The sequence below is a fragment of the Phaenicophaeus curvirostris genome, chromosome 3 (assembly GCF_032191515.1).
Source record: "Phaenicophaeus curvirostris isolate KB17595 chromosome 3, BPBGC_Pcur_1.0, whole genome shotgun sequence".
Lineage (NCBI taxonomy): Eukaryota > Metazoa > Chordata > Aves > Cuculiformes > Cuculidae > Phaenicophaeus > Phaenicophaeus curvirostris.
The window spans coordinates 45,128,818-45,144,253 of NC_091394.1; the positions used below are offsets into that span (position 1 = coordinate 45,128,818).

Here is a 15,436-nt window from a genome sequence, read left to right on the forward strand (position 1 = left end):
CACCACATGTTTCTTAATTATGACATTTCAATCTGATTTTATCTATTTCAATCTGATTTTATCATAATTTTTACCTTATTTCTGCTGCCAGACGTCAAACCATGAGTCAGCTGCATTGAACGATGACTCCCTTTTCTGCTCTCAAGTCCTGAAATTGCTAACTACCCTTAAAAACCTCCATACACTATGCCATAAACACTTTAAGATCATCCAGGGGATTCTTTCTATTTAGTTTTTTTTTTTTCCCCTTCAACACAGGAATGACTTCTCTGTCTGAAGCAAACTACACCCTGCACACTATCGCTTTCATTATTTTCCACGTAATCCATTTGGAATGGGCTACAAAAGTTTGATGCATCAATGTTCTGTTAGAGAAAAAACTGGAATAATTACACCATTCTGAACCAGTGGAACCAAAATAATCAAGACTTTAACATAGTTTTTCCAGTCACTGGGATAGAAGGAGACTTGAATGCAGACACTGGAACAAGTAATTGGAAACATCTGTGCTTGCATGCTAAAGTGAAAAGATAAGCAGTATTTGCATTTTCTTCATCTTCCTTGCACATATGCAAGATGTTATAAAAAAGTTTATCACAGAGACCAATGACAGAACATGATGTAATTATAGTTTTCTTTTTTTTTAAAAAAAAAAAAGCACTAGAAATAAAAGGCAACCAAGATAACATACATACATACATCTCTGGAACATTCTTCTCAGCTACGTAAGGTGTGCATATCCCAAGGTCTAATACAATTAGCTGCACCACATCAAGTCAAGCTGCCCAAGAGCATATTTTGCTTACAGGAGCAAACCCCTTCTGCACTTTCTCAGTTTACAAGTAATTCCCTGTAATCAATCATGCTTAGTCAGAAGTACAGATAGTATTTTGTTCCAATACTACTATTTGCTATGACATATTCAGAGACGAGGCAAGACATAAGATTAAGGGCAGTGAAGCATTTCAGACCCCCAAAAATGCATTCTTTAAACTTAGCTATACGTGGCTAACACAGGTAGATCTGCCAAGAGTTGCATAAAAAAATTACTTCCATTTCCAAAATTGAGCAACTGAGGCTCACTCAGCAAATATCAACTCTTCTGCATCATGGAATTTATTATGGGTGTCTGAATCATTCAAATTGCATTTGTGAATATCTGCTAAAACAGAATTACAAACAGAATAATATACTATATGTGAATTAAGTACCCTTATGAAATCAAAGAATAATGACTTCTGGTAGACACCCAGAAGATCCAAAGACAGAACAGAAGGCTGATTACACTCCTGCACAATCCAAACAATGTGTTAATATTCTGAAAACATTCATGTCTGGAATTGGTACCTGCTGGATATCTGAATTATTCTGTCCCCAAACAAATGCGATAACCATATTCTCTGTAGCTGAAAGCGGTCAGAAAACAGTTCATTTTCTTAAACAAATGGAATGGAAACCTTGCCCCCCGCCCCCAAGCTTCAATTACAACAGTCTAAGCCAGAGACTTATGCAAATAAACTTCAAAACAGCCATTTGTTACAAGTAGCAAATTACAATGAACTTGTTAGGAATCCCTTCTAAAAGTACGACACACACAAACAGGCTATCCAGCAGAAAAAATCTGTTAACAATTTTATTTCTTCTGTAATGTTAAATATTATGGGACAGGATTGTAAGGATGAAGAACTCTCAACAATGCCTCACAAGGGATAAGAAAGAAAATCTGCCATGTTATTAGCAAAGTAAGGTAAGGAGAAAATTTACACAGTAAGAGGCACCATTTCCCCCAGAATACCTCTTGTCATATTCCTGAATGAGTGGGATTAGCAATCGAATAAATCATTTTTCAAGAGGTAACAGCAACAGATAAAATTTTAAAGGATTATTAAAATAACATTTACAAGACTCTGAACAATTAACTCTTATTAAAACCACAGAAAGAAAAACAATTCTTTATTTATGAATTTTCATAAAGGACTGACTGTGCAACTGACACCTGCTATTGATGACTTAATGTACAATTTTGTCCAGTAGCCGAACAGTTTGTCTTTTTAGATTGTGTTTTCTAACCGTGCGAGATCATTAAAGGCAAAGCCTGTTATGATGCTGTACACAAAAATGGCCACTTGGGCCATACTACCAATGAAGTGGTAGGTAAACAAATCTTTTTCTGGCCAAGAAAAAAAAAAAAAGGAAGCTGCATTTTTTGCATGCTTCTCTCACTCATTCTTTCTACAAGATGAACTTCCCTAGAAAGAATCCAATGAAAATGGCTGCAATTACAACAAGAAGTGAAGGAAGAGAGTTAGAGCCATTATCTCTGAGGGCCAAAGCTGTAGGTGATCCAGATTTATCTGAGTGCGCTACCTTTCTGAGCCTCAGGCCTTCATCCTAAGGGGGAGAAAACACAGATGGAAGAAAAATTTATAAACACATCATCTTTACAATTATAAAAACTGAATTAAAAGGCCAAACTTACTAGAAAATATATAAAGTTGAAAAAATAAGACTAACATTACACCACACTAAAATCCAAAATATGAACATAGCTAACTGTAACATTTCACATAAGGGCAGGTAATACACTACTCTCTCTCCATGCCTGGTTAAAAAAGACTCTGAAATTCTTGCTAGGCACAACAAAAAAAACCCTGCTTTTACTTAGTATGTGTCAGAATTAAATACCAGTAATTCCTTATTGCTGAGGAGAAATATCTGCTTTGTGTAGTTTTTCTCCAAATGTTCCAATGTCACCAGAATTACAGTTCTGGAGAGATCCTTTCATGGTTCTTCAAAAGGCTACCAGAGCCAATGAAATTGTTGGATACCCAAAAGGAAATATATAGGAAAGTCACAATGCCACATATTGAATAGTCACAGGTTACTGAAATGGCACCTTTATACAAAAGCAATGAAAAGCAACATTAGCTTGCCTCCTCTAGAAAAACAATTGTTCTTATTCACTAAGAACTTGTGGTAGAGTATTACCACCTTGGATCTCACTTACTCATTCTTATTTATTAATAAAAATGCACTTTTATTAATAACTAGTAGTTCAGTATCTCTGATTTAGACTTAAAGTAACTAAGACCACCTTAAATATCACCATTTCATTTAAGAAGAAATTACATGGCTTCAGCATCTCATCCATAACAAACACAAAGGCTCAATCACTGAGAAGTTTAAAATATACAGTATATACAGAACAGTTAAACTGTGCTACAAATCAATCTTGACATTCTAATAGTTGTACCCGGTTTCTGGAAACTAGGTTCTGGAAACTAGGTTGGGCTAAACATCTATTGGCCTAATTATAAACCAGACCTTTCAATCAAGAAGAGCAAAATCACTTCAATATAAACATGAAAGAAAAACTTACTCTCAGGTGCCGATTTTCATCCGTCAGCTTCATTACCTCTGCTTGAAGTCTTTTGCACTCCTCCACTAGCTTCCTTGTTTCAGTATCATTAAGTGAAACACTATGCGGTTTTGGCATCGGTCCATCCTGCTTAGATGTATTCAGTACTGGGGCAGGTTTGCTTGCATCTATATCGTTCTACAAATATTAAGAGTTACTTAAGAATTTTCCTTACCTAGAGAAAATTATCTTCAGCTTAAAATTGAAACAATCCAGCTACTAGTATAGTTCAACGAAGTTCATATTTACAGTCATCTGAACAAAGACTTCTATTATCAGTTCAACTCCAATTAGCTCAAATATTAAAAAGCAAGAGAAGATTACACAGTTTACATTTGGTACTACATGCTACTGAGACAAAAATTAATACTTAAGCTGCTTGACACTGACCCAGTAGGCATCCAAAAGATGGCATAAAATACACCAAGCAGCATTTGAGCTTCAGAGGGAAAAAATAAAAGAAAGAAACTAGTCCTGCAATAGTAAGAAACAAAAAGCAAACAGCTTGTGTCACCAATATGAAGTATGAATAGCAGAAATACTTGGTACTTATAGCTTCTCTTACTGCAGGAAAATAAAGTATTGCACAAACATGGAATTTAAGTCTCTCAGCATCTCTGAAATACACATTAATTTTGCATACAAGTGAAAAGTCACAAAAAGCTGTGAAAAAGTAAAAAAAAAAAAATTAAAATCTAGTTTCCACTGCTCTGCTCAAAATATACAATGACTTTCAGCAGACATGAATAGTACAGCGGATTCGACTATCGCCAAGGTTACCATTTGTAAAAACACAGCATTGATATGGCAATAAACTCAAAAATAGCTCATATTCAGGTTCCTTCCTACTTGCTTGGCTACACAGCTACGTCATTTGGACCACCACCATACTGAAACTTTCCTAACCAAAATAGTCCAAGGCAAACACTAAATGTAACAGAAAACCTATTAAAAGGCAAACATACCTACATAAAAACAAAAAACTAAAAAAAGATGCAAGAATTTCTTTAGTTCTTAGGTAAATAGCAGGTTTTGGTCTATAGAATCTACCTGAATTTTACATTTTTTGTAATTCAGCCACAGACAGCCGAAGAGCCAAATCCTGCTACACCACGCAGGTACTTCCAACCGGACTTAAAAAGACCATCATATTTATACCATGACTAAACAGATCGGAATCTGTTACATTTTTAATTGGTTTCCTAGCTGAACTGAATTCCTTTAGTAGCACTGAAACTTCACTAGAGACCCAAGACATATCTCCCTGGCACAAATCTCCTGCTGTGTGACCTCACTGACTGGTTTCTTCATGTCAATATTCTGGGTGTGACTGGCAGGCATATGAAGAAAGTTGTTGATGAGCAGAATGAAATACTTGCATCCTGGTGTGGGTATACCCTGAGGTGGCAGGTGAAGCTCACCCTCAGGACTTGGCAGATTTCTCATTGCCAGTTTTAAGGGAATGACTAAATCACCTCCTAACACCGGGTTTTGCAATCCTACACTGCTACTCAGAAAAAAAAAAATCAAGTATTATGTACAGTCAGTACTATGTAGATACCACATGAAAAAAAGTACAAAAGGAGATAGTTCTGTATAATCCACATTTCTCACTCCATTATACATTTTACAAAATTAAACACAAGTATAATTTTCTAGTAATCCAAGATGTAGTTTAATAAGGCAGCAAAAACCACAGAAAGCAGCCAACTAAGTGCCTTCATAATAAATGCCTAACTTCTAGAGTTTTAGCATTTAACAGATGCTTAGAAAGCTTGCATCGGAATAGAAGGCTGCATCTCATGAATTCTCCTTTACAAAAAAATAGTCAAACGAGAAACATTATATTGACATAGCATATGAAAAGTATCCCTACATTACACTCAAAAAATTGTTTTAAATGGTTGCAAAGACAGCTCCTGGCCAGCTAGCAGCCTTCACTGAGACCCTTTACACATGTTGAGTAAGATGTTTTTTACATGCAGAGACTCATGCTACTTTCACCCAACTGCTTTTTACAGACTGACAGACTGGTGCAAAAACTGGACAGTACTAAAAAGAAAAGCCAAGGCCATAAAGTAAATAACATTTTTTAGAGAAATCCTCCTCTAGCACTCTAATTCACTATGCTAAAAGCAGCACCAAAAACCCCACAACATAAAAAACACAAACTATCCACTACTTTTCACTGTATGCAGTGTTGACGATTCTCTTTTTTTCTTAATCTGACAGCAATAAAATGCTAAAACAAATCAATAATATTGAAAGGATAATGATTTTTGGCACTAGTCTCCATTGCTGGAGGTTTTTCAAATGCAATTGGTTAAGGTGCTCCCTTTCCAACAAAAGGTTGGACCAGAGGGTATTTCAAGATCTTTTTCAACCTGGGCTGTTCTAGGACTCTATGAATCCTTAAGCAGTTATATACTGAACACTCCTCCTGTCTGTTCAATTTAGTACAAATTCCTACAATACATTCAATCAACAAATCAAATAGGTTTAAAAAAATTCAAAACAGATGTCCACGAGATTCTACTAGTGCATGACAGTTTTTTCGTACTTACCAATTTATCATTTTCGTTGGGCATTTCAAACACACATCTCAATTTGGAGTCCATTAAATCTTCAGGTTTTGCTTCTTTCCACTAAGACAACATATTGATATAGTTACTTAACGTGCCAGACTCATACAAACACCTGAACAGTTCATAAGCTTGCTCTAAGTACCTGCTTCCTATATAGCTGGATATTGTCCTTACCCTAGCTGCAATTTTCACACTCGCTTCTGAATTTTTTCGTTTTATTCACTTTGACTACTGCAAAATAATAAAAGCTAGAAATTGCTGAAGCTAAGTCTGAAAATGGTAATGAGTAAATTGAATGCAGTGAAGGATCTGGAGGTTTGTAGGGGATAGGGAGGATACAAGACAGCAGCTCCTTTAACATATATTCAGGAACAAGTATTACCCGAGTTTAAGAGAAAGTTCTAGCCCTATCACTCCTTGGTAAATGTATTCATTATGTCCCATCTTGGAAGCACTCATTTTAAACAAAAGATTGAAAGATACCTTTTAGTGATTCAATATTTACTTCCAGAGTAAACTTCTTCAGTTCTTCCTATTATAGATTTTTAACCACTTCCTCCTCCTACTGTATAATACATTACGATTTGAGCCTAGAGAATTTTTCAAAGCCATTTATAAGAAACATTTTAAATTCCAATGATTATATTTAAATAACTGAAATATGCTGGAATCTCTCTGCTCAACTTAGAATTAACTTTCAAAGCATACATTTTATGTAGCTGCATTAAATCTTTAGGTTCAGAGCTTGATCTGAAGTCTACAGCAATTTTTCCAACAATAGGTCCTCTGAAATTACCTTAGAATTGCAGGTCTTACAGACTAGAATACCTAGGCTTTTCATAACACCTTTTTCCCCCACCACCACCTTTCTTCCTTTCAGAGGCATTAGTTGTATGGTAACTTATAACTACAATTACCAATTTTCTGCAAGATCTGCTTCTCGGTATTACAGTATTCTATACCTGAACACACTGAGAAAGCAGTTATTTGAAAGGTATTTCTGAAGTGGATTTTTGCATCCGCACCAAATTGTCAGGCTTCACTTACCACACACAACCAAGATCATATTAAGAAAAAGTAAATCAGACCAACAAGGAAAAGAGATGTTAACTTTCTAGCTACATGTCTCAAAAGCTTAACAATCTAAAAGATTTTCCACTCTTTCCAGTGAAGAGGGATGCCTTCATATAAGAGGACAGAGCCTAAACCTGCTGAGGTCTAGTAATTTCAGCAATTTATAAAACCTCATCTTTATCCTTTGTTTCCCCTCTTCTCTTCTGCCTTACGTGAACGCTGAAGATAGCTATGTAAACTCAGGTGTTCCTTAAAACAGTCTGTAGAGACAGAAGCCTGTGGATCGTTCCCCTCCACCTTAATATACATGCTTATGGGAGCCCATGTGCACCCTAAATGGTATGTTCTGACAACTGAAGGCTTCCTTCCCGTTGTTGACAGCTTATAAGGTCAGAAACAGGCATCCTTACTTGTGAACTAACAAGCATAAACCTAAATATCTTCTCTCTGCATCTTTCATCACACCAATCCTGCCCAAGAACTGTATCTACAACATGCTCTGTCAAAACAGAATATAAATCTATCCTTCATACCATGTTCAACTATTTGGTATCTTGTAGAGAGCAGTATCTTACTTAGCCTTCAAAACATTTTTGTTCATTATAATCCCAACTTAGTCTTCCAAACATTTTTGTTCATTAAACATTTCACTTAAACACTTTTCAGACCAAGTGTACCCATTTTATACAGCTTCAGGCTTCTTGTTTAAATATACACATTTCCTTCATATACAATCTGTCTCCTTCAGATAGCTGTGTAAAATGTATAATGCCCATATTTTGACACTGAACCGATCTTACCTTAGATTCACAATTTCCATTCATTTCACCAGGCAAGTTCTAAGAACGAAGCTTGCATTTAATATTAAAAACTCCGAATCACGCATGGAAATCACTTGTTCAGAGAAAAAAAAAAAGAGCAATTCTTCTTCAAAGCTATATTCCAAAACCATGATTCATTTAAAATTAAGCCTGACTTCAAAAAAAAAAAAAACATATGCATACAACAGACATCTTATCCCATTTTTACTTACCACTGCCTCCATATCTGAAATATTTGGTGGTGCATAGGTTGTTTGTACCATGAACTTGTGTTTACTCTTCTCATTTGGGTCATAGTCAAAAGGCTGCAGCATTACTGTTCAAAAGAAAAAAATAAAGCATAAAACTGATTCTTCTGCCAATTACCGTAACAAGCATGCTAACCATTTCAGATTTCCTTCTCAATGAACAGACACTGGAAGTTAAAATGCAAAGGTAGTGTTGAAAGTAGAGCATATAAATACTGTAATAACAGGTACTGAGAGGAAAGATGTTAACATTTTTTCATAGTCTGGTGTAGCCGACATGATCTCTGTAATTACTATAGCTAAAAGACATTTCATATGCAAGTAGGAACAAATAGAATCTGTAAGGCAGACAAAAAAAAAACCCCAAACAAGCAAACACCACGGGACTTTTCTTCGGAATAAACATATTTTATGATTAAGTGAATGGGAAGGTAAAAGACCAGTACCACACATTAAGATAGATACTCCGGGGCAGAGAGAATAGAGCAGAACCTACATTAGGTAGACAACCAAACAGTGGGACAGGTTGAAATGACTTCTAGAGATACATTAGTCTAAGCTGGGAGCAAAACTACTACAAGACTTCATTCAAACTACAGTTATTATGGGAGGTAAATCTGACTGAGGTTTTAATAATACATCTTAAACACTTTCAAATTGAGGTCTTTTAAAAAAATTACAGTAGTAAGTCATGTGACAACTACACAACACATTTTATTGAAGTTTTAACATTCTTACCCGTAAGTCCAGTCTAACAGTTAACATTTGCCCAAAATTAATCCAAAATCCAGGTACAGACTTTAATTCCGTGGCAAGTTTGAGGTCCCTACTGCATTTTACCAGCAAAGAAAGAGGGATGGAATTCAAAATCAAATTCTCTGTGAAGGTAGCTGTAAGTGGAACACTAAAACAAAACTCGTAATACCCACTCCTTATATTTTATCTTACGTATTTTCTCCCTGCATTTTCAGCTTTCAGCATTAATGCATATTTTAAAAAAACCCAACTTTCTGGATGAAGCCACATATTTTTGACACAATGTAGTTTGTGCTACAAGTACCACGGGTAGAATATGAAAGTGGTTCAGACTTTCTGAATGACAGCCTTATTACTGTACTTTCAGCATTCCAAAGTTGAAAACTCTATTGGTCAAGAAAGGAAAATCCTACTTCTACAGTAATTTTGAAGTGTGCACCAGCTCAGTAAAAAAAAACAAACAAAAAAAACCAAAAAAAACCCACAAAAAAACCCCACACCACACCCCATAATTGGCTGTATTTATAGCCTCCATTATTTCTACAACACTACAATATTTTTAATTGAAAGATGTAATTACAGAAGCACAGTATCTTCACAGTACCTTGTACAAGGTCATCCTGGAGCAGACTGATTTTTTTTTTTTTTGCACCAGACAGCACTTGTCCAGGTCACCCTGGCATCACTATTTTGTGTGGTTTCTTTAGTACAAAGAGACTGAAATCACATGCTGTCTAAAATACAGACCAGGAGATTACAACTTTTACAGGACATAATTGCATCTCCAGGGGCGTAACATAGGGGTTTGTGGAAATACCTGAATACCAAAGGTTTGTTATGGTAGTGTTGAGGGTCTGCTGAAGCAGAGGGATGGATACAAAACAAGCAGAGTCTGCCTACAACCATACTGTCTGTCTGGTGCAGACCCTGAAACAAATCATGGTGTTTGCTCCCTTGTCTCCTTTCAAACACAATTGGTTTCCTTATTCCAGATGGGAGTACAGGACCCCAGAAATAATATTAAAACAAGCACATGTGGGTGCACTTGCAACTTGGTCTACCAGAGGACAAGGACTCTGAGTAAACTGTAGAGATAAATTATTTGACGGTGTATATACATTTGTCTTTCACAAAACGGGAATTACAGTTCAGTGTATCTTCACACAAAATTAGAAGTTTAAGTAGTTACAGATAAAAATTATAAAAAAAACCACAAAAATTACATTTAAGAAGTCCTATCAACAGGTATCTGTATAAGTTACCTATCTTACAGCAATGAAAAAGCTAAAGCAGAAATACTGATTTAGATAGAAAAACCTCCCCGTATTTACTAAAAATTCAGACTGTAGACTTTGACACTGCTGTAGCTTCCAAGAATTCAACTATATTTTCCACAATTCTGCGTTTTCACTGGATGTATAATAGTTCAACATGCTTCCCTTCAAAGAATAAATTCTTCGTGGTAGGATTGAACTGGACTGATGTAAAAAATACTAAGTATAGTATAAAAGTTACTAACTTGGTCTTTCCAAATTCACTAGTATGATAAATAAGATACTTTCAAATTTAATTACACTACCACTACCTTTAGACCTTAAATTCCAGTAACAAGTTGCAGATGTTTGCTACAGGATGGCTATTGCATCTCTTTTTCCTTAAATTGCAAACAGCACAACCAAAGAGTGAGTGAGTAATCTGAATCAGATATATTTCACAAATAAAGCACATGAAGGAATTGCAGTATTTGACATGCTTTCAATCGAATCTCATTTGGAGGGGTTTAAGTCAGGTTTCCTTAATCATTGGTTCCACTGTCATCCAAAATACAACCGATCAAACTAAATGTTTCTTCCAGATATGGATGCTACAGCAATTTATCTCTAAGAACTGCTACATCAACAGAATAGCATGCAGTACTTCAGTTTCCTTAGAGCCAAGGGAATACACGGAGTAACTTGAAACATGGCAAAGCCAGCTCTCCATCATCAGAGAACTTCTTCACATACTGGTAGAATCCTTGGATAACTAGTTAAATAACTTTTATGGTTTTTCACTACCTGGTAACAGCCAAAAACCTGATGGAATTGAGAACAAGCAGACAATGACAAACCACAAATTCAGAGAGCTTATTCAAGCTCTTCATGGTTGTAAGTAATCATGGAAAATCTCATGAATATACAAAGCCATAGTTTTCAACATGTTCTTGGAATCCGTGAGTAATCCAGAGATCACCTCTAGAAGAATTGCAGTAAGCAGTTATAAAAGCAAGCCTCTTGTTAACAGGCCTAGGTTTTCCAAACACAAAGGCTTTATCTCCACAAAATAAATCTTAAACGGGTCCAAAAACCAGAAGGAAGAACCGTAACAAGTAACAGTACCAAGCTGTGAAGAAAACAAAAGTAACATGCTGTACTCTGAAAAGATAAAAAGCCAACAAGCAACTGTTGTTAGCAAATTAACAAAAAGGAATCCATGATATGATAACAAACAGTTAAATTAGGAAATCAAGGTAAAGATAACCAGGTCTTACCAAATCAGTATTTTTGAAAAAAATGTATAAACATGGCTCAAGAAAGTCACCTAGTGATTCACAATTAAAGGATAAACAAGATACCCATGGACCTCCTCAAAATGATTGTTAAATGAAAATCGACAATGAATTTAAAAATTGGCTTGACTTTGAATAAGCATGATGCATTATGCAGGCTGAAGACAGTTAATACTATCTCAACATTTAGTTTTGAAATCAGTTTAATTTCAGCCCATGGTATCCTATAGTTATTTCTCTCTGCACAACAATGCGAGCAAAATCTATTTTTAATTATATGAAAGATGAGTCAGCAATGAAAACATTCAGTTGAGAGACCAATGAGATAAAGTAGGTCACTAGAAAAATTATCTGCGCACTTGGCTTACCAAGTGACCGAAAACAAACTATATGCTTAAAAACAAAAAGATAAAGCTGACAATTTAAGGAAGATAACTTAATTCTGAAAAGCACTGTGGAGTCACTGTAACTAAACAACTGCACATGAAAGCAACTTGGGGTCACTGTAGCTTAATAACTGCATGAGAACCCAGTAACACAGAAGCAAAGGATATTGAATATTCCCTACTATGCAAAGTCGAGCAGTATGATGCCGTTTCCCTCTATTGGTGAGCCTGAAGCTGAAATTGTTTGCAACTCTAGTATTTCCTCATTAAAAAAAAAAAAAAAGATATTCTAAGCATTAAAATGATGATTTGTAACTACAAAAACACACTTTACAAGAGGCAAATGGGATACTACCTATTCAGTACCCTGAAGTTACAGTAAGCCCAGCAATATTTTGACCATAACGTATGACCACCCATGGGAAAGATCCTTGATACCAGATCAAACGCATGGTTAAGACAAAAAGGCTGGAAGTCGAAGTTGAGACAAATAAAGTAGGCTTTTGACTACTTGAATCTTGAACCAATTCTCAGCAAAATGGCACTTCATCCACAAAACGCTGCAATGTCCACAGTAAGCAATACTGAAGTTTTAAAGGGTGACATTCTACAGGTCATATTAGATTAGAAAACTGGTCTCTCTCCTACAAGGGAAGTTATACTAAGGTCTTAGTCATAAATACAAAGTTTCCCTGAGTTATTCCTTGCAACACTTGAATATATCACCTGAAGCTAGTTCTACAGCTTCCTTTAAGCTTCTCAAAAGGTATGAATTATATGAATGTGAAAAGCTTTAAGGACTGCTCCATGTTTCCCTCTTCCTTTATTACAGCTCTCCAAGGGCTCTTCAAAAATCAGCTTTTAGACTTAGAAGATCCAGGAACTCATACCTATATTGTCTGCAATCTCTTAAAAATCACAGAATCATAGAATGATTTGGGCTGGAAGAGACCTTAAAGATCATCCAGTTCCAATGCCCATGCAACGGGCAGAGACATCTTCCACTGGATCAGGTTGCTGCTCAAAGCCTCATCCAACCTGGTCTTAAACATATTCAAGGATCGGGAACCCATGACTTCTCTGGATAACATGTTCCAGTGCCTCATCACCTTCAAAGTGAAGAATTTCTTCCTAAGATCTAATCTAAATCTCCCTTCTTTCAGTTTAAAGCCATTACCCCTCATCCCGTCACTACACTCCCGACAGAGTCCCTCACCAGCTTTCCTGTAGCCCCTTTTAAATACTGAAAGGCTGCAATAAAGTCTCCCCAAGCCATCTCTTCTCCAGGCTGAACAACGTCAACTCTTCTATCATCTTGGTGTCCCTTCTCTGGACTCGCTCCAACAGGTCAATCTCCTTCTGTTGGGGTCCCAGAGCTGGACACAGTAGTCCAGGTGGGGTCTTAGGTGAGCAAAGTAGAGGGGGAGAATCACCTCCCTCAACCTGCTGCTCATACTTTTAATGCAGCCCAGGATATGGTTGGCTGAGGAAAGCCACCCATCACTGGTCTCCTCTCTACAACCTATAAGACCATAGCCTATAAAAAGGGGATTCCCGTCTCTCCAGTTTAGGAAATATGGTAGGTCCGGAGAAATAAGAGTTTCGCACCTCTTACAGCCACTCGCTCAAGAATCCCCTTTATTCTGGAGATTCCTACCTCAAACTGATCAGGAAAATGACCTATGAAAATCATTTACCATATCAGAAGACCAACACCTAGTCTTTTCCCACTGTCTTGAGAAAAATCTAATCCCACAATTACTAACGCCTGGCAGTTTTTATACTGTACAGTCCAGTACAGGATTAGACTATTATATGAACAGCCATCAAAATTCTGTGGATTGTCAGAATTAGGTATGTAAGCCAAAAGTACATGGAGTTTCATGGAAAAATTGTCTGGCTTCAGGGCTCACACTCTGTTAAAAAGGAAGGATTCTTTTTTTAATCCCCTCACTCTAAAAGAAACCAAAAACTGAATAAGGAATCACAGAATCACCAGGCTGGAAAAGATCCACTGGATCATAGAGTCCAACCATTCCTACCAGTCACTAAATCATGTCCCTCAGCACCTCATCCACCCGTCCTTTAAACACCTACACGGATGGTGACTCAACCACCTCCCTGGGCAGCCTGTTGCAGTGCCCAATGACCCTTTCCATGAAAATTTTTTTTCGGATGTCCAGCCTGAATGAGTATCTATAGTGAAATACACTAGACTTCAAATTTAAGGGCTACAAACTACTTCACCTACCTAAAATAACAGAAAAAATCATTTTTATAAACAATTCAATGATTGACACTTAATACATACTACTGTGATAAATGGAAGAATTATGAAACAATAAAGTTCAGGGACCAATACTATGGTCAAAACAACTAGGCTACAATTGTGAATGAATTTTTTTTTCAGATGCAATGAACTGGCAAATGTTAAGCTTCAAACACATTAGAGCAACCAAGCAATGCCCTACTTCAAGATACAAGCGCAAATATAGTAGTCCGAAGCACAGGTGTTGCCAACGTCACTGCCCATTTCCAACTCCCTTTTCCTCCTCTCACAGAGGGGAGCAGATAAATGTGACAAATGACAAGTATTTCCGTATGGAGGATTTTTCCTGTAACACTGCTGCTCTACATCCGATTGACATTGCATTAATGAAGGAGAACAGCTTTAGTTAAAAATAAAATTTTAAAAGCTCACGTACTTCAAACAGCCTCAAAGATCAAGCATTAGAGAACATCATGAAAGGCCTAAAACCACCTAACCTACATTGCATATACTTGTTCTTACCTGAAACAATTACAGATGATCCTGGGTCAATAATTCCACTGTTCGGCCTCACACAGTATCGACGAGGTGCTGTGGTCTTCACTTTGAAGCATACTTTTCTATCTGATGGATTTCGTAGTTTAAGATTTGTAGTTACTACATCTGTAAAGGGACCTGCAAAAAAGAAGTTCTTTTTTTTAAAATATGCATGTATCTCTGGAAAATAAATCTGTTTATACAGTACAAATCAGTCTTAAAATATAACTTGATGGTAACAAACTTCTAAAAGCAGGATAAATCATACATCTGATTAGCATATACACTACTACGTGCAAAGTACACTCAGTCGCCTCAATTACAATAAAATACATTATAGCAATGAACAAGTAATTCTTAAATAGTATGACAGACTCAAGCTGCTGGCTCAAGAAGTTCATATATACACATGCTAATTTTACCAAATCTTTCTTAACATATTAAATACCTAGAAGGTAACTGTCATATGCAAAAGTATATTTTGCTGCATTTCTCTTTAGGAATAGAAGCAATGTGGACTTTGAAACTCTTCCAAATGTTTGAAGAAAGAAAACCCTGTGATGCTAAAATATACTCATCACTCTTGAGATTTCAGCTTCTGCTGCACAGATCACAAAAACAGACATCAACCTCATCTTTTAAACTCAAAATAGGCAAGAGAGATGATATTCTCTTTACGCATATACTCTAACTGATCCAAAGAAAAGAAGTTGTAGTTGCCATATTTACCTATTTAATGCAGTGTATTAATAAACAACTGTGTTTATTTTAAAAAACCAGGATAGGAATTGTCT

The 15,436-nt window shown here is 36.3% G+C and overlaps 1 protein-coding gene across 1 annotated transcript in view; it reads right to left on the reverse strand.

Annotated features, from left to right (window-relative positions):
• Positions 1 to 652: 652 nt before the first annotated feature.
• VAPA (VAMP associated protein A) overlaps positions 653 to 15,436 on the reverse strand; it is a 33,263-nt gene continuing 18,479 nt past the window's right edge. The window contains exons 2-6 of the mRNA XM_069853878.1: positions 14,628 to 14,780; positions 8,111 to 8,214; positions 5,983 to 6,063; positions 3,380 to 3,556; positions 653 to 2,391 (exon numbers count right to left, since the gene is read on the reverse strand). Of these exons, the coding sequence (XP_069709979.1) occupies positions 2,233 to 2,391; positions 3,380 to 3,556; positions 5,983 to 6,063; positions 8,111 to 8,214; positions 14,628 to 14,780 (674 nt within the window). The 3' untranslated portion in view covers positions 653 to 2,232. The remainder of the gene's footprint in view (positions 2,392 to 3,379; positions 3,557 to 5,982; positions 6,064 to 8,110; positions 8,215 to 14,627; positions 14,781 to 15,436) is intronic.